Genomic DNA, 25,221 nt, shown 5'->3' on the forward strand with positions numbered 1-25,221 from the left:
TTTTGAAATGGCAGCCTGAGAAGACTAATATAAATAAATCCCTTTGGGATTGGATTGAGGAAAGCAATATGGTTTATACTAGCCATGGTATGGAAGGGGTCTTCTCTCTGAAGACTTGCCTTTTTCTCTAAAAACTGGGTCGTGAGTCAGAAAACTGACTCAGCAGAAGTAGGACGAGGTAGTAGTTTATAACTTTGGGGGAATGGTTTCCCTTAACCTAGTGATCACCCAGTTTTGATTTATTTTTATTGTAGGTGTTGAGCAAAACCCAGTGGTATGCTTGCAAGATCTGATTGCTAAATTTTCAGGATCTTGTGAGCCAATCATTAAATATAGTTGTCATTAAAACTTACATTATCAGGTGTCTAGGTGGCTCAGTTGGCTGAGCATCTGACTCCTGATTCTGGCTTAAGTCATGATCCCAGGGTCATGGTATTGAGCCCCAAATCGGGATTTGCACTAGGTCTTTTGGGGTGCCTGGGTGGCTCAGTTGGTTAAGCATCCAATTTCGGCTCAGGTCATGATTTTGCAGCTCGTGGGTTCCAGTCCCGCATTGGGCTCTGTGCTGACAGCTCAGAGCCTGGAGCCTACTTTGGATTTTGTGTTTCCATCTTTCTATGCTCCTCCCCTGCTCACACTCTGTCTGTCTGTCTCTCTCTCTCTCTCTCTGTCTGTCTCAAAAATAAACATTAAATAAACATAAAAATTTTTTTAAGTTAAAAAAACTTTTAAAAGATCCTCTCTCTCGCTTCCTCTTTCTCCCACTCATACTCTCTCAATAAAAGAAAATAAAATAAGATAAAATAAAATAATAAGTTACAGTATCTAACCCTAAAATTAAATAAATTATATTTTAAAAAAGGTAATACATACTTAGCATAAATCAATTTTTGGTTATTTTTTTTTACTGTATTTTACCATTATCTACACATGAAGTTTTTTACGTCTCCTATGTCTATATAATAGAAATACTATATAACTATAAACTATTGCATATCTCTTTTCAACTTTGGTGTTACACCACAGAAATCAGAATTATACAACCTTTTTTTTTTCTTCTCTGTTAGCACTGGGTTAAAGACCAGCACATAAGTAAAAATATCCTTTTTAGCTCAAGACAGATCAATCTGTCTTGCCTCAGGAACATTTAACGTATCTATAACTTTCTCTTGGTCAGTAGTCTAGATGCTACTCCAAACTCAACCCTCATTACAATATTGTGACAACTTTGTTTTAGAGTTGAGCTATGCCATTTGACCTTTAAGACTCCAAGATCCTATCAGTCTCAATGCTGTCCATAAATCCAATTCTGTGAAGACATCTACTACTGTAATCCTTGGCCTGGGAAGGAAAGCTTCAGTAAGCTTCTTCCTGATGCTTATGTTCTTCTTACATTCTTTTTTTTTTTTAAATTTTTTTTTTTTCAACATTTTTTATTTATTTTTGGGACAGAGAGAGACAGAGCATGAACGGGGGAGGGGCAGAGAGAGAGGGAGACACAGAATCGGAAACAGGCTCCAGGCTCCGAGCCATCAGCCCAGAGCCTGACGCGGGGCTCGAACTCACGGACCGCGAGATCGTGACCTGGCTGAAGTCGGACGCTTAACCGACTGCGCCACCCAGGCGCCCCTGTTCTTCTTACATTCTTATCACTTTAATAGGGTGTCCATAATACCATCCCATAGAACATTTGGTGGATTTTCTGTCCATCCAGAGCATATCAACTATGGAATGCCAACTGCTCTAAGTACTGTTGTATTTTTATCTTCAACTAACTCCCATAGCAATTCTGGCATTTTACTCTGCTTAGCATGAGCTGTTACTTTCTTCAATCTTCTTTGAGTTATTTCAGCAGTTTTTCAACACTGTCTCACAATATGTTGTCAACTTATTAAATTTTATGACTAAGAGAGGACCCCATTGTTGATAAAATCTCCCTCATCCAGCTTTGTGTTTCTCTCTTGATCTAGCACCCTTGGAATCCAACCCCATTGTGTACTCTCTAGGTTGTCATTACATATTGTTAGGTCTGAATTTCTCCTGAGTATCAAGGGTAACAGTTAATCTTAGTTACCAGCCTTACGGTCAGTAGGGGAAGGAAGGGATCTTCATAAGGAAGGTGTGTATTTTCTTTGATGACAGAGGATTCAGAATCATATTTAAGCAAGGATAAACTCTAGACTTTAACAATGGAGAATATGCCACTTTCAAAGGTCTACAGAACTCAACATTTACAGGGTTCTAGGTTTTTTTAAGGTTTTTGAGAAAGATTTTGTGAAAAGACACTACAAATGGTGGAAAGTATTTGTGTGTGTGTGTGTGTGTGTGGCAAAGGAATTATTTCCATATTGTTTAAATACTATTTTACAACTCATTATATATATTTTATGGGATTATTTGCCTTCTTTTTAGTGAGCTGTAAGATATAATGGATATAAGATATATATCTTACACCTCACTAAAAAGAAGGCAAATAATCCCGTAAAACTGGCGAAATATTTGAATAGAGATTTCACCAAAAAAATATATATTAATTGCCTTAAGCATATGGGAAAATGCTCAACAGGTCTTCAGAGGTATGCAAACTAAAACTATATTTAGATATCACCACATACCTACTGGAATGATGAAAATGAAAAAGATGGACCAACCACATCAACTTTTGCTGTTGATATAGAGCAAATGCAACTGTTGTACGTTAATCGAGGGAATAGTACAAACTTCTCGGAAGATATTATATGTCTATAAAATTAACCACATATTTTATTTTTAAGAACAGCTTTATTGAGGCATAATTTATATACAAAAAAAAAACTATACATATTTAATGTGTACAATTTGATGCGTTTGGACCTATGGAAACACCCATGATACCATTACCACAATCAAGGAAATAGACATATCCATCATCTCCCAGATGACATGTTGAGTGTTCTTATCACAAAAAAGAGGGAGAGATACAAATATATTTTCCATATGACCTAGGAATTCCACTACAAGGTATTTCCTTGAGGGGCGCCTGGGTGGCTCAGTCAATTAAGCATCTGACTCCTGATCTTGCCTGGGATCATGATCTCACGGTTTTGTGAGTTCGAGCCCCACATCGGGCTCTGGCCTGACAGCACAGAACCTGCTTGGGATTCTCTCTCTCCCTCTCTGTCTCTCCCTCTCTCTTTGCCCCTCCACCCCCTCTCTCTCAAAATAAATTAATTAACATTAAAAAAAATTTTTAAGGTATTTCCTTGAAAGATTAGAAAATAAATGTCCACAAAAAGACTAACAGAAATATTTATGCTGCTTTTATTTATGATAGTCAAAATGTGGAAATAGCCATATGGAGTAATGGATAAGCAAATTATTATATATTCACACAATGAAATTCTCCTCAACAATGAAAAGGAATGAACGGCTGGTCTGCCATAATATTGATAAAACTCAAAAACATTACACTGTGCAAAAGTTACCAGACTCACAAAAGTGCACACTGTGTGATTCTGTTTACAGAACATTCTAAACCAGCAAAACTCATCTCTGTTGATAGTAGGTTAGTGGCTGCCTCGTTCTTGGGATGAACCGCAAAGGTACATCAGCAAACATTTTATGGTGTTGGAAATATTTTATATTTTGAGTCAAATTTTATATCTTGACTGTCGCTCTTCAGGAACAAAACCTAAATTTCACCAGCCATCATAGTGCAGTCCCTATATTCCCTTCTATATGTATTTCTAATAGTCCTAAGGGTAGAATATTTTGGTGACGAGATAGATAGAATATGTTCAATTCTCCCCAAACTTTCAGTCTTCTTTCTGTCCCAAAAGGGAAGGAACCCTTTTGTTACCTGCATTTCATCTTGCATAATTTTGTTTTGAGAGCTGATAGACAGGACCAGATATATATTTAAGCCCATCCAGAAGAGTTTAATCCTGTGTTAAACAGGATTATTCTCTTCACATTTTTTTCCCCTTTTCATTTCTTTGTACTCTACTTCTTCTCTGTTCTCAATCCCTTTTCTCTTCACAGTGTACCTGTCAGAACAAACGTGGTGTTAATCCTGAAACAGCTTGTAGGAAGTCAGCTATTTCTCTGTAGTTTGTTAACGTATTTACTGAAAGAGAATATGAAATCGTTTGAAAATTTTCTGCTGAGGACAGTTTTGAGAAGGAAACTGTTTCCTGCTACCCTAATATTAGCATAATAGCATTATCATCTTCAATTTTGATGATAACGTTCTGAGCGCCTTTTAACTTTATTTGCCTCTTTTTCTTTTGTTCAGTGTGTGTATGTGTGTGTGTGGTGGGGGGGGGGGTGGGTGGTGGTGTAGGTGTGCCTGTGGCTATGATTGCCACTGAGAGAGAAAACAGTTTTTGTTCTCGTTTCAGTAACCCATTTAAAACACAGCTTTCTTATCTTTAATTTCATCACCTTTAAGACAGTCTTTCTAAACACAGGATCATCGAGACAGAATGACTTAAAGTGTGCCTTTTAATCAATTAATATTCTTATCTCCCATGGCCCTGGAAGGATGCTAGTTAGGTGCTGCTCTTGAAACAATTGAAAAATAGCCTCTGGAATATTTTTTTGTTCGAATATTTCGATGGGGCTCCCCTGTTGAGAAAGTCAGAATCTATGAGTTTGTTACTTCTTTACCATTTAGTTAACTTCCTCCTTCTCTAGTAATGGGTTTTTTGGGGTTTTTTTTCATTTTACAGGAAGATATTGTGGTGAGAAGACAACAGTTTGACTCAATCATAGATGCACTGTTAACTTTCATTTTGTTTTTCCAAAGTTGAGTAACCGTAGTGTGAAGCTGCTATAAAAAGAAAATAAATAAACAAATAATAACATTTTTACACTAAATTTAAAACTTTGAAGAGAGGTTTTGGACGAGATGACACAAAGCTCCCCTGTAGTTACCCAGACTGCTGGCAGCAATCAAGGAACTGACGAAAAGAAACAAGGTAAGGACATTCACAATTGTTCAGACGAAGGTTATTTATGAAAATTCTGACATGCAGTGTTAAACAAAGCCTTCAAAGGCACGAAGTGGATTTTGTTGCTTTTTTCCCCATCAAGGCAGAAAAAATCCTTTTTTGGGCTAACGTCTCCATAAAATGAAAATTGTGATGACAAAATTCAGATTTGCCATGGACTGTTTTGACTTCTTAAAGGGAGATCGACTTATCTTATCTGAACTGATAGTGGCGAGGGATTAACCACAGCTTAAACCTGTTCAAGATTTAATTTCATTTTTACTAAGTATTTAATAAAACCACTACTGGAGAAAATGTTAAATTTGATCCATGTCCACATTCAACACACAGAATGCAGACACAATAGGAAAAGTCTGGCCAATTTTTCTCGTGTTTTAACAGTGAGTGGAGTCAAGATAAATTGGACTCTGGGGGTGCTTAAGAGCAGAAAGTAGCCTCCTCTCCCGCTCTCATTGAACCAATTGCTAGTGCTCGGATATCCTTGAAGATGTCTCTGGCAACCTTACACAAGATAAGAAAAGAAAATGTACCTTAAAAAAACGAGAACTAGAAAACCACTTGGGAGCTTTGGATGCACTAAATAGCAAGTTTGGACTACGTAAGATCTAAAGTCTAAATCTAGCAGAAAAATCTTTCAAAGTTATTTCAACAGGGGTCATAAAAAAGGTGAAGAAGAGAGGCAATGACACGAAAATGCAGTAAATACAACAATGGATAGTTTCGAGATGATGGTGGGTTTTGAACACTTGCCATTTAATGTCTTTCAACCTACTAGTTTATGCAGCAATCAAGAGTGCTGCAGTTCATATTAGAATGCGTAAATACTTTATTCCTCTTTTTTTGACAATGTCATCATTTTGTCTAAGGTTAGATCAAAGAGGGTTGGGGACAATGGGATCAAATATTAGCTGATCACATGAAAATATCGGAACCAAAAGTTTTACAGAAAGCTTTCTAGCCACTCATCCAATCAGTGTTAATTTCTATCTTACATCTCAAACAGTGTGAATTTACACATTTTATGTATAAATAAATTTTATATATTATATATATTATGTATATGTATATAAATATATATAATTTATATATTATGTATATTATATATTATGTATATAAATATATATAATTTATATATTATGTATATTATATATTATGTATCTTTTATATATTATGTATATGTACAAAATATTATGTATATTCTGTAATTTACTAAATAATATTATATATATTATATTTAACCTATATAGATGCATAATTTGAACTTCAAAATGCCCTTGTTAAATTTAGTGCATTGGACAATTTATTTTTAAATATTTTATTTTTTCATTTTTCTTTTATTTTATTCATTCCACTTGTTGGTAATTTATGATTTTTTCTATAGCTATCAACTAGGGAAAAGGGAATTTTATTTGGTTTTAAATTTATTGGTCACCCTAGATCTTTCCTCTTATCTCTCCTTGGAGAAAATTAGAGATGATTTTAGTATATGTGCTGCGGAAGACAGCTTGAAGATCAGGCTCAGAAACTGAAACTAATTACTTGAGTCCGTGAAACTTTTCTGTGGGGAAAGTAATTGGAATCCTTAGCTGTTTAGATTACAATAGGGATGAGTGTAAAACTATTTTAGTTACATTTATTAATTAAATAGGTTTTTGCCGAGTTACCCTGGGATGTTATCTGTTTCTTACATTCCTTTGTTGAACAGATTATGAGGGCTGAGCAATTTCGAAATTCATCTCTCAATACTAAATTCATAGCAGGAAGGAAACATTTTCAGGGTTTTGTTTGTTTGTTTGTTTTTTGGATAATTTGAGAGAGAAGGAACTTATAAAAGGAAAGCTATTTAAATTGAACGTAGAAAATTAGATTTTAGGGCTCAGGAAATGGATAGATTAATTAGAGAATAAACAGGTAGCATGTTTAAACATGTACCTGCATGTTCAGAAGTGCAATAAATGTCCAATTCATTAGTGCCTTACATCAAACGAAATGCCACTCCAAGTCTCCATCCCGCTGAGCTGGCAGGACATTTAATCTTTGCCAGTTGGTGGTATTGAGAAAGTTGGGGGTGGGGGGAGGAGGGAGGGAGGTACTTCCAGGATTATGTGAAGTTTCCCAGCTTTTAAGCAACATAGAAGCATCAAGAGTCTTGAGTCACTCCTTTTCTCTGATTATTTGTGACCAGATAGATCCCAACAGTGATTAGCCTTTTGATTTTAGTCCTGCTAATTCTGTGCTACGCCTATAACAAAAGCCACACTGTTTCTTTGCCACATTCATGGCGCCAACATCTTTATTGAGGCTGATATGGTCTGCCCACGGGATCTGACGGTTGTCACATGCACCACAAAGTTACATCGTCTACCAACTCTGCCCTGGAAAGGACTCTTGTATCATAATGCAAATTAGCATTTCTAATAGTATCAGGAGGTACGTGCCCTTCTTTCTTTGTGTTGGCTTCAGAGGCATTTCCTCTTTTTAAAACTCCTCCATGATTCTTAGATTCAGCCACTTAAAAAGCTAGATTTTTTTTTTTTTTAATGAAGGGTCATTGATTTCAAGCAGCTTCGCGTTTCTGCCAGCAATCATTCTGGAGGCAAGGATTCCAAAGAGCCTGGCTACCCACTTAAAATAATAAATTACATTTTAAAAATTCCACTTAGGGGCGCCTGGGTGGCTCGGTCGGTTGAGAGTCTGACTTCGGCTCAGGTCATGATCTCGCGGTCTGTGAGTTCGAGCCCCGCATCGGGCTCTGTGCTGACAGCTCAGAGCCTGGAGCCTGTTTCGGATTCTCTGTCTCCCTCTCTCTCTGCCCCTCCCCTGTTCACATGCTGTCTCTCTCTGTCTCAAAAATAAATAAACGTTAAAAAAATTTTTTTTAAAATAAAAATTCCACTTAATATTGAGGTAAATAGTCTTCACACACACCACAGGATAAATAAAATATGGAAAGATGGGAGAGCTATAACATGAGAAAAAAAAAAATACCACAAGCTTTCTTTTAGTTACTTCCTATGATAAGCCTGACCTTCTGAAAACATATCAACATATATATTCTTTAATTAAAGCCAAAAAGAAAGATAGTGTCACTTAATGGATAAGGAGATAATAGGCCCACAATAGGTAAGAAAATAAATTTATACACCAGAAACCTTTGATCAAGATCTTGAACCTGAGGCTCTTTGGTCCACTCTGCCAATTCCCAGACAAACAGAATGGCATGGTGACATGTTGACTTAGTTGATGACGGAGAAAAAGGAGAAAACGTCTTCTTTTCTTGACACCTGACACTTAAAGAAAACTAATAGGGAAACAGGGAAATGCATAAGGTGACACTTGCAAGGCAATTACAACCCCATTAGAAAGAACGTGGACTCAAGTTCTGAAGTACGGCATATGCGGAACCAAAATGTTGAAAAGACAGATGTGCGTTTTGTTTCTTCCCTTTTGGACTTTTGCCGCACTGGATGTAGGGTCATTTCTCTTACCTAGAAATCTCTCCATTTGTACTTCAGACCACAACCCCTCTGCCCTCTGCGAGAACTCTTTTTTTTTTTATGTTTATTTGTTTATTTTTGAGAGACAGAGAGACAGTGTGAGTGGGGGAGAGGCAGAGAGAGAGGGAGACACAGACCCTGAAGCAGGCTTCAGGCTCTGAGCTGTCAGCAGAGACCCCCGACCCATGAATGGTGGGATCATGACCTGAGCCGAAGTCGGACGCTTAACCGGCCAAGCTACCCAGGCACCCTGAGAATTCTTCTTTTTAATTTGATTATTGCCTCCCCCTCCTGCCTGCGTTGACAACCTATCCCTTCCATGTTAACCATCCCCAAATGCATGGAAACTTTAAGTGGTGCATCTTTTTTTTTTTTTTTAATTCTACAATAACCGCTCATCTCATTCTGACTACCTACCTCTTCGCTTCCTCTAATTCCCACAGCACAAGTTTTTGGAATCCACCTGCTGATTTTGCTTCCTTACTTCCAGCAGTCTAACATTCTGTATGACTCTGAAACCACTCTATCAAGGATACCGGTGGCCTCCAAGGGTTCTATTTTTGCTTCTATCTCCACAGCTGCCACCCCTGTTTAAGAGATCACCGTAACTTGATTTGTCGGAGTTATAGCTCCCTAAATAGTCTCTCTGCTCACGGGTCATAGGGAACTTTAAAAACATAAAGGTGGCCAACGCCAAACATCTACCTAAAACAATTCAGTGGCTTCCTGTTACAACTTGAAGAAACTCAAGCTCTTTCGCAGGGGTTTCAAAGCTGAGCATCATTTTCCTTCTACCTAGTTGCGATCCTCTGCTATTTCGGGCTCAATCACACGTGTTACTTTGCCACATTCTTTTCAGGTTTTCCTGATTCAAGGCATTTGCTGGTCTCTTTGCTTAAAAGGCGATTTCTGGTTTATTTCACATAAATGGCCGCTGTTCTTGTTCTCTGTCTAGGTGTTAATGTCATTTCCACAGAATGGCGCTCCTGGCTACCTTTCCCTGTCATTTTCCCTTTTATCAATCAGAGCATCCCGTTTATTGCCTTCCCACACTTGTTGCAACTTGTAACTTTTAAATTGGGTTTCATCAGTTTACTGGGTCTGTTTCACCAAATATAAGTTCTAGGAGGGCAGAGATTTTGCATGTCTGGTGTGGACTATTAAATTTATGGAAACTAGCACATCGTAGGCGATTACTAAATATTTGGCAAAGAATGAACAAAAAAACAAACACAATGCTGGTTCAAAAGTGATGCATTGTAGATACTACAGTCCTTGCTGACTGCAGAGCTTTTGAAATTGCGGATGCTCAGAAGAAATGCACAGCTAACGACCAGACTTTTCAGAAATTTGGCAGAAATCCACAAAGTTAGACATAATTCCCCATTATCTTTCTCACAGAGTTGAAATAATAACACTTTGGTGGCTCAGAAACAATGCTAGTTTTCTCTTTGTTGCAGTCCCTCTCCCTCCTTACGGTACTTAAAAAAAATATTACGAATTTCTATGAGTACCAATATCTTCATATGTTACTCATGATGGTGTAGATTACTGCAGTACTTGTGGAAGAACATCTAATTGATATACGCCAATTTGTTTATTGTTGAATTTTTTTTCTTAAGGTAATTAGACAAGTATGTGAGATATTTAAACTATGCTCATGCTAGTTCTGGTTAAAACTAAAAAGGGTAGGGCAGCCTAAATACCCATCAGAAGACTTTTATTTTTTTAAACAGCATAACTACATGAAAGTATTATCAACCATTAAAATTATGCTGTTAAAAGGGGCGCCTGGGTGGCTCAGTTAAGTGTCTAACTTCAGCCCAGATCTCGATCTCCGGTTTGTGAGTTCAAGCCCCGTGTTGGGCTCTGTGCTGACAGCTCAGAGCCTGGAGCCTGCTTGGGATTCTGTCTCCCTCTCTCTCTGCCCCTCCCCTGCCTGTGCTGTCTCCCTCTCTCAAAAACAAATAAACCTTTTAAAAAAATCCCATAAAATAAATAAATAAAATTATAATGTCAAATTATTCTTTTACTTACGTATAAATTTAGCCATTGCTCTGAATGAACAACCACCCCAAATTTTCGTGGTTTAAGACAATCCTTGTATTGCCTGTGGTTCTATGGTTTAGGAATATGGATACATTCAGTAGGAATGTCTCCTGTCCCCTCTGTTATGCTGGGCTCCAGAACAGTGAAAGTAGAAATTCTAAGGTCCCGTAAGCCCTGGGCTCTAAAGTTTCAGTTCTCTTCTACCACCGTCTTGGTTAAAACAAAGCATTAGGCAATTCATATTCAAGGGTTGGGAAACACTGTATATCTTTTGATGACAGGAGCAGCAAAATGTGGCAAAGTGATGGTGGGCACAGGGGGACATGATTCACTGGGGGGCCATTCTTAATGGTCAACCACACATGAGAAGAACCAATTGTTAACCGAAAACATTAGAATATAAAACAGTGGGTACATGATGATGGCACTCGTTTAAAATTGGGTGTTTGTGGGAGATGTTGTACATGTGAAACTATGGATAGAAGGATGTTAACCCAAAAGATGATGCTGGTTATCTCATATATATATATATCTTATATAAATTGATATGTGCTTTAAATGTAATATCTTTCACTCATCCACAAAGGAAAAACAGTTAATTCAACAACAGAACAGTTCTTCACTAGGTGGAAAAGATAGGAACGATAAACGCCCTCCATAAGTATACCCGTCTATTAAAGTAACTCCTGTAATTTTTAGAATTTAATAAAACTTTACAATAAGGGCGGATACTTTCTAATCATATAAAATAATACAAGATACAAGTGTTTTATTTCAAAAAACCTATATGCCATTTTTCCCCAAATGGGCACTCATAAAAGAAAAACAATTCTTCACTGAATATTTATTCTGTTCTCCTGACTTTGCAGAGGAGGAACTATCAGACCAAAAAAACAAAACAAAACAAAACAAAACAAAACAAAACAAAAAAACCTGTATTGTCCAAGTTCCCTTTGCTTGCTTGTAGCAGAAAGCTCAATTCCAAATCTTCATGAACTTTCATGTATGACATACTATCTATCCTTTAAAGCAAAGTTTTCATTAGTTAGAAAGTAGAATTTCTTAGAAATATTTAAGGACTGTTAGGATGTACTGATATTGCACCATGGAAGAAAGATACTGAAGGCCCTGGGGGTGGCTTCAGGCCTAAAGAAATTCAACCCTAAACAATTCTATTTGATTCCTTGGACTATGGCAGTAAAATCCACAGCATGGTAACACGTGGATTGAACATAACGATCCTAAGGCATTTAAAAAAAAAAAACAAGGTTGTTGTTCTACATAACACTCAGAAAGAGTATGTTTGTGTCATCTTGTGAAATATCAGAAAAAATTGCCTAAAGAAGTTTGTTAGTTATGATTATGAATACAAATTTCGTATTTCTTTTACCTGTCTCTAAATATAACTTTTTTCAGGTATTAAGGACAAGTATAAGATAACTCGTTTAATGTGCGTTTTATTGACAATATTATCCAGCACCATCCTTCTTCTTCTTCTTCTAATTAGTTTAATGGGTGAGTAAATTACATTTTTTTATGTCTTTACTTATTTTTTTCTCTCTTAGGGCTTCCTACTGAACGATCATTTTCTTTTCTGCCTCATTCATGATCTTTTCTCATTATTCTCACTCTTTTCCCATTATTCATGATCCGTAAGGAGTATCAATGAATGGATTGTTATGAATTACATGACCTACATAAAGCATTGGGAGACACAAAAATGATGACGAAATCATTCACCCGAATAATCTCACATTCCATCCAACATTCCCATACCAATGGCAATCACTGTCTTGATTTCTGTTGCATAGGTTGGTTTTGCCCATTTAAGCATTTTTCTATGAATAAGATCATGCAATTTTTTTTTATAATTTTTTTTTAATTTTTTTTTTCAACTTTTTTTTTTTAATTTATTTATTTATTTTTGGGACAGAGAGAGACAGAGCATGAACGGGGGAGGGGCAGAGAGAGAGAGGGAGACACAGAATCGGAAACAGGCTCCAGGCTCCGAGCCATCAGCCCAGAGCCTGACGCGGGGCCTGACCACGAGATCGTGACCTGGCTGAAGTCGGACGCTTAACCGACTGCGCCACCCAGGCGCCCAAGATCATGCAATTTTTATGTATTCTCTGCATCTTGTTTCCTTTGTTCCACATCATGTTTGTAGGATTCTTTCGTGTTATAACATGTAGCAAAAGTTCATTGACTCATTCAAGGGGGTTGGAAAAATGTTCATGCAAAGAACCAGAGAGTAAATAAATTTGGTTTTGTTAGCCATACAATCGGTATTGCAAGTTCTCCATTCTGCATTTGTGGTATGAAAACATTGCCCATGATGCACAGACAAATTGAGCTTGTCTGTGTTTCACTGAAATTAAACAAGGAAATTTGAATATCGTATAATTTGCACATGTCACAAAATATTATTCCTCTTTTAATTATTTTGATTTTTCTATTATTTTTTACTGTGTTGGCTATTTTAAAGTGTTTACATTTACATTCATCTCTGATTTTGGCTTCAGGTTGTACTTTTCAGATCCTTGCTATAGAGTATTTCATGCTCTATATCAATCACTCTATTTTGATGGACATTCAGGTTGGGCCACATTTTGACTACTGCAAATGATGCTGCTTTGAACATCTTTACACTTTTAGTCTTTTAGTGACTAGTGGATATTGTGTGGGATATACTTATGAGAAGAATGATTAAGCCATGGAATATGCATAGGTCAGTTTTAGCAAATATTTCCATAGATAGTAGATAGTCCAGCCCAAAGCGTAAGAGAATGCCAGTTTTTTTTTAACATACTGGTCAACACTTTGTTGCCAACTTTACCCATTTTTGCCATTCTGATAAGTGTGTGTTGATACCTTATTGTGACTTTAATCGACATTTTCCTGATGACCAATACTGTTACACTCCTTGTCATATTTATTGCTCACTTAGCCACAGTATTTTGTGATGGGTATATTCAGATACTTGGTCCATATTTTTGTTGAGTTACCTCTTTGGTTTTTGTTTGATTCATAGTGTTATTTAGTATAGTAAATAAAAATATTTTGTAAATGTCTTCTACTATGTAAATATTGTAACTATAGTAAAAATCTTCTTTAGCTATGAAGCTTAAGTTTATTTTTTGTATGATGTCTTCCAACGAATGGAAGTTCTTAATTTTTAGACAATTTTAATCTAAAAATTTATTTTCTTGGGACGCCTGGTTAGCTCAGTCAGTTAAGTGTCTGACTTCACCTCAGGTCATGATCTTGTGTTTAAGAAACAAAACAAAAAAAGGGAAAGAAATGGAGAGAGAGAGAGAGAGAGAGAGAGAGAGAGAGAGAGAAACCAAGCAATAGACAATTATAGAGAATAAACTGATGGTAATCAGAGGGAAGGGAGGTGGGGGATGGGTTAAATAGGTGGTAAGGATTAAGGAGTGCATGTATCATGATGATCATAGGGGGATGTATGGAAGTATTCAATTAGTATATTGTACACCTGGAGCGAATGTATGTTAACTAACTGGAATTAAAATTTAAAAAAAAAGAAAAAGGTGTTAAAGCTTTCACCTTCTATAGGTGCTTGGCATCAGATGACTGTAGGTGATAATTTAATTGTTTTACCTTCATATATCACCAGCATCCCATTTACAACTGGTGTTTGAATCCATGCCTCTAAAGAGAATCACATGGACAATTAATACTCATCCTTAAGGTTTTGTTCCTTTAGACCCATTTTTGGTACCAAAAACTGATTCAGTCTGGGTGCTTTCAAGAAAATAGTCACGAAAAATGTTAGAACAGGACTTTAATATGAGAATTAGGGATAACATGGCTGTGGAAGGAGCCGGGGAGGGATGATCTGGAAAGCTGTGTAGCTGGAGGAGGAATAGTTACTGATGACTTTGGCTTAAAGCATTAATGTGTTTGGAGAACCTAGAGATTTGGGGAAAGTCTAAAAATACATCTAGCTGTCAAGAGTACCAAAGGCAAACTCATTAAAAAGCTTGGGATGACCCGTTGGGATGAGCACTGGGTGTTGAATGGAAACCGACTTGACAATAAATTTCATATTAAAAAAAATAATAAAATAAAGCAAAAAGTACTACAAAAAAATAAAAAAGGCTTGGGACGTTCCTATGCCCTATGTCTCTGAGAATAATGGCTCTGCCCTCCTTCCGCCTTCAAAATCTCATGTAGAGTCTTTTCAATGGTTAACTCAGAGCCATAGAGTGATGGCAATACCTAGTTGACAATAAGCAGTCAACACACACAGTGTTAATTTTGTATTCTGTTTTATTATTTTCATTGCTTCCTTAGAGGTTAAAACATGTGTCCTCCATTATAACAGTCTAATATAAATTAGTATTTTTATTACCCCAGATAATGCTAGGATTTCATTATATTTCACTTGCCCCAAGACAGTAAAGGTGACTTAACACGGATAAACTCACACTAGTAGCCCCGTGAAGGCTGATGCATTACTGGGGTAGGAGTTGAAAGGAATATCAGCATCCTGTCAAATCCTGAACTGCTATCTTTTCAACTAACGTGACATTTGTTTTTCACCTTGTTGTGTGATAGATGTGCAATTCTGGTCGTGATCATGGTCTTTTGCCTCATGACCTTGTCTTCCCCAATTGATCTCAAAATACGGTGGCATAGTGTTTCATCTGGTCTTTGATATATGTGTCTGTCTCATTTCCAGCTACACAATGTCCGCGTACTCATCATTTCTGCCCAGATGATTGGATTGGCTTCCAAAAAAAATGCTATTATTTCTCTAAAGAAGAAGGGGATTGGAATTCAAGTAGACATGACTGTATCACTCGAGGTGCAGACCTAACTATCATTGACACGACAAAAGAAATGGTAATTTAGTGCACCATTCTTACAAAATTTCTTAAGAAGGGGCATTCAAATGATATGATAATGTAAATTTTTTTCACACATGTCTATCTATGAAGGTGTTTAGAACATGCCATGTGAGATAAAGTTGGAAAACTTGCTGATGTTCGGTTTGAATAGGGTTAAGACTTAACATCAAGCAATAGAGTTGACAGCTGTGTTTATATTTTAAGGAGTATAAATAGAATAACTTCACAAAATTTGGAATCCTTTTATTGTTTTTAAGTTATTTATTTATTGAGAAAAAGAGACAGAGAGACAGCATGAGCGGGGCAAGGACAGAGAGAGAGGGAGAGAGACAGAGAATCCCAAGAAGGCTTCAACCTCAGAGCCCGACATGGGGCTCAAACCCATGAACCGCGAGATGATGACCTGAGCCGAAACCAAGAGTCGACACTTCACCAACTGACCCACCCAGATGCCCCTGGGATCCTTTTAAAAGCCAACACTCCACAAAGACATAATTATTTCACGAAGGATGGGATTCTCCAGGCTACCCCCTTTGAGGAACCTTCCTCTGACTTCTCAGTCTTGCTTTGCTGTCTGTCTCTGAGATCCCTCAGCAGCTTTCGTTGGAGCACTCACAACCAGCAGATGTGATGGAAAGTTTTCTTAGATTCAAGCACGGGCTTCCAGTGAACACACACTGTGTTTTATTTGAAATTGTTGCATTTGCTATACCACAAAGGCAGGTACAAATTAAAAGCTTTATGCATCTTTGTTTAATAAATACTGATTTACATGGCAAAAATCCCAGGAGGGAAAGAAATCTCCAAGAATTTTAATAAAGGATTGCAAAACTAAATACTTCTGCACTTGTGAAATCCACTCTTTCCCTGAATCATGTATGCAATAAGCAAATGCTTCTACTCCTGTTTAGTCTTTTTAAAAGCCAAGGGGTCAAGGGGCGCCTGGGTGGCTCAGTGGGTCAAGTATCGGACTCTTGATTTTGGCTCAGGTCATGATCTCACAGTTGGTGAGTTCGAGCCCCAAGGACTCTGTCTGCACTGTCAGTGTGGAGCCTGCTTGAGCTTCTCTCTCTCCCTCTCTCTCTGCCCCTCCCCTGTTCTTCCTCACTCTCTCTCAAAATAAATGAATAAACTTAAAAAAAAAAAGTGAATGGTCAAGATATGATTTCACTCATGTGTGGAATCTAAAAAAAAAAAAAATGGGGGCACCTGGGTGGTTCAGTCAGTTAAACATCTGACTCTTGATTTCAACTCAGGTCATGATCTCACAGTTCGTGGGATCGAGCCCCACATGAGGCTCTGCACTAATGGCATGGAGCCTGTTTGGGATTCTCTCTCTCCCTGTCTCTCTGCCTCTCCCATGTTCATGCTGACTCTCTCTCAAAATAAATAAATAAACATTTAAAAAAATAAAAAAATAAAAAAATGAATAAACAAAAAGCAGAAGCAGACCTAGAAATATGAGAACAAACTGATGGTTGCCAGAGGGGAGGAGGATGGGGGGCTGGGCAAAATGGGTGAAGGAGACTGGGAGATCCAGACTTCCAGCTACGGCATGAATAAGTCACGGGAATAGGAGGCACAGCATAGGAAATACAGCCAATGATATTGTAATAACCTTGTATGGTGACAGACAATAGCTACACTTGTCATGAGTATCACATAATGTATAAACTTATTGAGTCACTACGTTGTACTCCTGAAACTATGTAACAATGTATATCAACTATCCTCAAATAAAAAAAAAAATTAAGGGTCAATATAAGAAGAAATATAACTTGAATAATGTACAATTAAAAAGGGCTTACAATGTAAAACAGCACAGCACGGCATTTAAAATTGTTAAAAAGAGAATTTTCTTACTCCTGTGGGGAACAAAATACATTTCTGCCCTCTACCTGAGATTGGTTCAAATTCAAACAGGTGCAAACCAGACTGGGGCAATTTACAGATCAATGCGAAGAAACTCAACTTTTGTTTGCAACAAAAGGTAGAGAAATCTGAATAAAAAAAAAAAAAAAACTAGGTACATTAAGAGCAGACACAGCAAATCAACAAGTTAGATGCCGACTTAAATTAATAGGAAGAGCATCCTTAGTCAGTAGTTTCACTGCCAAATTTTGCAAGACTTTTGCAATGAATGTTCTGGGAAGTTCTTAAATTTCCCTTTACAGTTCCTCCTGGGGAAAAAATGTCTAAATTAGCAGCAAGGTGGAAAAATAACGAGTGCTCGTAAAAGTTTTGAGGGACAAAGAAATATCAGGCAAAATATTTTTAGAATTTTCACTCACAGGAATCTTGTCAGCACAGACTTAAAAAAAATAGTGAATATCATGGGTCAAAAGCATACCAAAATATTAGGTTTGAACTTAAGAGAAGTCATTAAACATCTGATAAGAATCATTGCACTTTTTGGATCAAGAAAAGAGACTTTGATTCTACAATTTCCTGGTACATTTTGAAGGTGATAGATGCCTACCATGTACTATACGATCTGGGCAAAATTTAAGTGACAAACAAAATGAGGTAAAGCAATCTGCGAAGGAGTGATAAAAATAATCTATGGAAGAATTTTAAAGGACTGTTTATTTAAAACAGCTTAATTAGAATATTATATATGCTTACTTAATTTATAAAATGTTTTCTTTAGTTAAAATGAGATGAAGCTTGTTTCATGAAATATTGCTCATATTTATTTCCACTAATGTAGAGTTGTCTTGCATCTTTAACAAGAGGCCACATTGGTATTCTTTTAGCGAGCAAATAATAATTTAACATTTTTCATGGATAGGTTTTAGGACACTCACCTCCCTGTTCCCTGTCACTAAGACCACAACTACCGAAACTCATCCAATTTTCTTCTTTTGTTGTTCTCTTTTCTTTTTCTTTTTCTTTCTTTCTTTCTTTCTTTCTTTTTTTTTTTTTTTTTTTTTTTGTTGTTGAGAGACAGCTTGTGCACATTGGAGGAGAGGCAGAGGGACAGGGAAAGAGAGAATCTCAAGCAGGCTCCATGCTGAGCGTGGGCTTATCACTGGGCTCGATCCTACAACTCTAGGATCATGACCTGAGCCAAAAATCAAGAGTTAGAAGTTTAACCAACTGAGCCACCCAGGTGCCGCTCAATTTTCCCAATTATGTGATGACATATATCCTGTTGGTGGTCAATACAGTTATCCTTTCTCGCATTTTTTCTGCCTTTAAACAACCTTTTCCCAAAGCCTAAAATATGAACTGTCCTCTTCTTCCTTGTCCTCTGTATTTATTATGGAATATTCTATTCTTCTCTTTCAGATACACCTCTTAGATCACATCCTATATGCAAGTGCCCCATAAGGATTCAAATACTTCTTTCTTGTAAAATAAAATTTCACTTTGTTTTTATTATAGCCATAATCTTCTCTTTAGCCAGGAAAATATTTTCTAACTCTATATTTACATAAATTTCTTCATCAACATAAATGAAACCCTATGAATCCAGGGGCAGTGTTTGATTAATCTGGTTCTTTTATAAACCCAAAGCTTAGCTCAATGATAAATTTTTTTCAAATAAATTTATGAAATGCTGCAGAAAATGGTATATTAAAATGCAAAGATTATTAGTGTCACTGTTATAGATGGGAATGGACCACAGTGTTGTGAACCGTATCCCTTATATTTATCATAGAATTGAAACATGGAGTGATACAATGTCAAGGTTATGGTTTCCCAGATATTTAGTGGCACGATAGATTCAATTACCTTCTATATATAATTCTATGGTAAAAATGCTCCAAGGTAGCAAGAAATTTCAACATTGAATAAGGAGAAAAGGAGAAATAGGGTAAAATTATATTTTTTTACTGAATGATCTCATCAGAAGTAGAAATTTTGGGGGCACCTGGGTGGCTCAGTCAGTTAAGTGTCCAACTTCAGCTCAGGTCATGATCTCACAGTTTGTGAGTTCAAGCCCCACATCGGGTTCTGTGCTGACAGCTCAGAGCCTGAAGTCTGCTTCAGATTCTGTGTCTCCCTCTCTGTCTGCTCTTGTCCCCCCCCACCTCTTTCTCTCAGAAATAAATAAACATTAAATTTAAAAAAAATAGAAATTTTTGGCAGAAAAAAATTTGAGAATTAAAGTCTGAAGGAATTGGCTATACGAAGGGTGTGTGTGTGTGTGTGTGCACATATGCACATGTGATCATTTTGGGAGAGAATTTGAAGTAAAATATAACTCTAAAATGAATATTTTAGTAATTACTGAGAAGTGGAAAAACATTATAATAAATATCTGATGATTAGAAAGGCTGTGCAACATCTTCCTTATAAGGAAAGGAAAAATAAGATAAAAACATGGAGGTAAACCATAAGAGACTCTTAAATGCAAATAACAAACGGAGGGTTGATGGGGGTGGGGAGTCAGGGGGATGGGTAAAACAGGTGATGGGCATTAAGAAGGGCACTTCAGATGAGCACTGGGTATTGTATGTAGGTAATGAATCACTGGGTTCTACCCCTGAAACTAATACTACACTGTATGTTAACTAACTTGAATTTAAATATATATATATATATATATATATATATATATATATATATATATATATTTTTTTTTTTTTTTAAAGAAAGGCTGTGTGAGAAATTACTTGCAAACTCTGGCTTTCCAGAAGTTTAAAATTTTAAAATCCTGGAGGAATAGATTTCCATATTGAATATTTATAAATTTGGAATCAAAAAAGGATCTTAAGAAAATTTATCTCATATCTTTGTTTACAGATAAGAAAACTAAGGGTCAGAGGGTAAAATACATTTTTCAAAATCCCATAGCTATTTTTTGGCGACATCTATTGTCTTGCTCCCCATAAACTGCAAAGCAAGAGGAGCACAATAGTTTGTACTAAAAACGAAAAAAATATATCCAATTTATTTTGTCTCTAAAGGATTTTCTTAGGCGATACAAATGCACTGCTGATCACTGGATTGGGCTGGAGATAACCGAAAATCAAACACTACAATGGGTAAATGGAACCATGTCTAAAATATGGTGAGTTTCTTTCTTTGGGGAATTATTTAAATTTAGATAGCACAATCCTCTGTAGAACCTCAGCATTAGCTATATTTCTCTAAAACCCAAGAGTTCGGTATGTGTTGGAAAAATGGGATCGGGAAAATTGTATCATGTATTGAGATCAGTTCAAAGAGTCAATAAGGGAGGTTGGAAATCAGGATCTAAGAGGAAAGGTCTTAGCTGGTTATTTTGAAAATATGAATTTTGAGATTCATAAACACAGACCAAGAAAAAGCCAAAAATCTTTTGCCTGATTTTAACCTATCTTCTCCAAATTGTATCTATTCTTCAAACTTCATGCTCCCTGTTTGCTGATATCTCTTACAGTTCAAGGTCAACTTACTGTTCATTTTAACTTGAATTTATTTGGGCTTCACATCTTCCATTTTGCAATATAGAAAGCTGGATCTAAAGACCTAAATTTACTGCACACGTGACCTTAGTGTAACAACTCACATGGTGACTGCCAGCTACTTAGCCACTTAGTTTATGTTAGAATTTCCCAACAGCAACACAACGGACATTTTGGACTGAATAATTCTTTGTTGCGGGGAGGGGGTACTGTCCTGTGCATTTGAGGATATGAGCAGTGTCTCTGGCTTCTACTTATTAGGCAATTCCTCCCCAACCTCTATTGCGACAACCCAAAGTGTCTCCAGATGTTGCCAAGTGTCACTTGTGTCTGTGTGTTTGGGGAACAGAAGGCAAAATCACCCTGGCTTAAAGGACTATTGGCTTATATAAACTGATAGTTCCACTGATTACAAAGAACTGTGTTAATGGCAGTTTAACAGGCATAAACTCTTGGAAGAGAGACTGTTACGGTCCAATTTGGTACAGATATCTTCCGCTTAGCAAGAGAAGTCTGTGCCACACCACATTTTTTTAGGACTCTGGACACATATTTTTTAAAAAGGGGTCATTGGGCAAGAAGAAATCATGGGAGTTTTTAGAAAAACTGTTTTTTATTTATATTTTAAAGAGAGCATAAGTGGGGGAGAGTAACAGAGGGGGGGAAGAGAGAGAATCTTTTTTTTCCCCAATGTTTATTTATTTTGAAGGAGAGAGAGAGAGAGAGAGAGAGCATGTGGGGGAGAAGCAGGGAGTGGGGGGGGTGGGGCAAGAGGTTGGAGGTGGGGGGGAGGGACACAGAATCCAAAGCAGGCTCCAGGCTCCCAGCTGTCAGCACAGTGCCCAACATGGGCTCGAATCCATGAACTGCAAGATCATGACCTGAATGGAAGTCGGACGCTTAACCGACTGAGCCACCCAGGTGCCCCGAGAGAGAGAATCTTAAGCAGACTCTATGCTCAGTGCAGAGCCAGATGCAGGGCTTTATCCCACGACCCTGGGATCATGACCTGAGCCGAAATCAAGAGTTGGACACTCAGCAGACTGAGCCACCCAATGGCCCCCAAGTCACAGGAATTTTTAACACATAGTGTTTAACCCCTTTATCGTAGGTTTCCTGTGAGAGGAAATGAAAAGTGTGCTTACCTCGATAACGTTGGTGCGGCGACAGCTAGATGCTACACAGACAGAAAATGGATTTGCAGGATGCAAATGCACTAAATTCAGGTTTCTATAGTGGAATTACAATACAGGTACAATGATCTTTGTAGCTGGTTTTCTCTCCTTCTGTATAAGTTAATTTTCAACACTCTACTGCTTTAGCCTGATAATACATCTTGATAGTTGTTAAAATAATTTCCTTCAACTTATTTTTCTACTCTTCACATGGCCTGTACCTTTGCTTTTCTGTAACATTTTAGAAGAATCTTGTAATTTCACAGGATCTCTAGGTCAATTTGAGAAGTGTTGTGTGTATTTATGGTGTTATTTTTCTATTTATTTATATGTTTTGTATTGTGTTGGTCTTCTTGAGTGATCTGTAATTTTTCTAATGAGTCGTGAATGTTATTTATTATATGTGCCCATATTGAATGTATCTGATGTTTATGTTATTGCAATTGTATGATTTTATTACTTTTTAAAATAGTTACTTTATATATGGAAATGTAACTGTTTTGGCTATTCTTCTGTTCAACATACATTCTGAAAACGTCCAATTTCTAACAATTGGTGGATTCTTTTAAATATTGTAAAACAGCACTTTTATTTTTTCTTATCTTATAACTGTTACTTAATTCTTGTCTAATTAAAATGTGTAGGACTGCCAGAACAATATTGACAGTGAACATTTTTGGTGTGTTTCACATATTAAAGAAAATGCTTCTAACATTTCCACCTTACCAGTGTTTTATCTCAGTGTTTTTTTTAATGCACTTTTATAAGTGAAGGCAGATCTTTTCTCTTCCTGTTTCCAAAAAAAAAAAAAAAATGTTTTCATAGACAGGGACTTTGAATTTTCTCCTGTTTTTTGTTTCCTGCATTTGTTTTGATGTTCTTCCTTAATCTTTCAACATGGTTAATGACACAAGTTTTCTAATATTAAATAACTACTCTGTATTCCTAGATAAAATTTAAATCGGTCCTAATGCTATATTGTATTTATTCCAAATTGATTTATTCTGATATTTATTTTTAATATCTCATGTCTAAATTCATGAATGTGACTGCCCTAAAATTTTCTCTGGATAAGCAGGGATCAAGGTTTCAACAAATCAACAAAGACATGATTGGAAGATTGTTGCTTTACCTTTACGGTATAAAATTGCGAATGATGAATTTAATACATCGAAAACATTATTGACCATATTTTATGCATATCTTAGATTAGATTCACATTTGTGATCGTCAATGTGCCACAATGCCAACCTTTGAGAGAATCACTGGAAAAGAATATTTATGAAGAATATGGCATGACGATGAAATCAGAACGAAGTAGACAGTGCTAGACATGTGCAAACTCAAGCAGATGCATGTTGTTTCAATTTTTTGTTTGTTTGTTTAAAAATGTGTTTGAAAGCACATTTTTAAGAGCCATGATAGTGTGAATAATAACAGCATTGCTAACTTTTTCTCATGAGGAGTGAAACTAGCCAGGAAAGACACACTTAGCAATAAAGAAGGCAGAGGTGGTCCTTGGACCCAGACGGGAAGAAGTGATGTGTGGACACTATTACACACCTGCTTCCACACTCACTGGGCAATAAGCAAATGCATAATCAATCTCCTCTATCCCCTATTTTGAATATTTATAGATAAGTCATAATACCTTTCGTGGGCTTGTGAATTCTGTAACACATTTTAATCAAATTGTTTGCTTAAATGGAAGCTCTCCCCCACCCACCCCAAAATTCCCAGAATCTGCCAGACATTACAAGATCAAATATTTATCAGTCAATAATCACACAAGTTCTTTTCAGCTGTAGATCATAATAATTTTGTTCGGTTATTTAATAGTTATTTATACATATTTAATATGAAAAACAGTGAATTCTATTCCATATGGTAGTAGTAATATTTATAAACTTTAGTCATGTGTAGTTTTAATAAAATTTTACTTCCTCTCTGTTATGGCTTTAATTACATCGCCAAGTGGAAGTCCTAACCTTCAGCATCTCAGAATGTGACCTCATTTATAAATAGAGTCATGAAAAATGTAATACAAAATGAAATCATTAGGATGGGCCCAGATCTCTCTAAGACTGGTGTCCTTATAAGAAGGGAAAATTTGGATTTAGTGATGAACACTCACAAAAGGAAGATTATGTGAAGACACATGGAGAAAAAGTGGCCATGTGACTGAAGTGATATATCTATAACACAAGGAATGCCAAGGATTACCAGCTACCAAGAGAAGCCAGAAGTGGCAAGAGAGGATTCTCCTCTAGAGCAGTCTGGGAGAGCATGGACCCTGTAGACACCTTGATCTTGGACTTTTAGTCTCCCCATCTGTGAGACAATAACATTCTCTTGTTTTAAGCCCGCAATTTGTGGCACTTTGTTACGGCAGCCCAGCAATCTGATACTTTGTATTATCAAGATCAGCTTATTTCCGTTTCTATGTTCCATCTTTCTCAGATATACACCTAAGCTAGGGTGTCCCTTCCTTGTTTCAGGAGCCTTCTTTAAATTAAAGAAAATATGTCCTCCCAGCATCTCAGCCTGGTCACATTTGGTTTTATCTACAATTCTGCAAAAGCGGTTCTCATCAAATCATGCCAATCTGTATTTCCATACCCAGTGAAACTGCTTCAGTTAACATCTCACAAGTCACCTCAAGCAGAATGTAACATTTCTTTTCTATTCGTTCCTTCTTTAAATACTGTCTTCCAAGAATTTTTGTGACATCATATTCCCCTGATTTCTCTGCTCTTTTCAATTTATGTCTCTGCCGGATTTGTTAGTCTTCCTATAGTTTTAGACCTTTCATCTTCTCTCTTCCTACTCCTCCCTGGGAGGAGGGATCCTTTATACATTAGGGATCAACGTCTACTCTAAGGGATCCTAAATTTACGTATTCAACAGTGATACTTTCTTTGAGTTCCATATTATCTAACCTTGGACTCTATTTTAACATCTGAATTGTATCTCTTTTCCTCAAACTTTTATTTAAATTCTAGTTAGTTAACATTTAGTGTAGTATTGGTTTCAGGAGCAGAATTTAGTGATTCGTCGCTTACATACAATACCCAGTGCTCATCACAACAAGTGCCTTCCTTAATACCCATCACGTAGCCCATTCCCCACACACCTCCCTCCATTAGCCCTCAGTTTGTTCTCCATTAAGAGCCTCTTATGGTTTGCCTTTGAATATGTCTATAATTTATCATCTTTCCCTCAAAATATAGCTCTCCTCA

At 36.8% G+C, this 25,221-nt stretch overlaps 1 protein-coding gene across 4 annotated transcripts; it reads left to right on the forward strand.

Moving 5' to 3' along the window:
• The first annotated feature begins 4,698 nt into the window (after positions 1-4,698).
• LOC131520027 (C-type lectin domain family 2 member B-like) lies at positions 4,699-24,343 on the forward strand. Of its 4 annotated transcripts, none has more exons than XM_058743729.1 (6): positions 4,699-4,958; positions 11,954-12,052; positions 15,243-15,406; positions 20,328-20,431; positions 21,919-22,059; positions 23,958-24,343. In XM_058743729.1, exons 1-5 carry the CDS (start codon positions 4,889-4,891, stop codon positions 22,025-22,027), a joined length of 546 nt encoding a protein of 181 aa, XP_058599712.1. In that variant the 5' UTR covers positions 4,699-4,888; the 3' UTR covers positions 22,028-22,059; positions 23,958-24,343. The 4 variants fall into 4 exon arrangements, with proteins under 4 accessions (XP_058599712.1, XP_058599713.1, XP_058599711.1 ...); XM_058743731.1 differs by adding an exon at positions 7,212-7,421 and having other exon boundaries at positions 4,702-4,958; positions 21,919-24,343; XM_058743728.1 differs by having other exon boundaries at positions 4,700-4,958; positions 21,919-24,343.
• Positions 24,344-25,221: the final 878 nt, after the last annotated feature.

Source organism: Neofelis nebulosa, chromosome 8 (genome assembly GCF_028018385.1).
Source record: "Neofelis nebulosa isolate mNeoNeb1 chromosome 8, mNeoNeb1.pri, whole genome shotgun sequence".
NCBI classification, from domain to species: domain Eukaryota; kingdom Metazoa; phylum Chordata; class Mammalia; order Carnivora; family Felidae; genus Neofelis; species Neofelis nebulosa.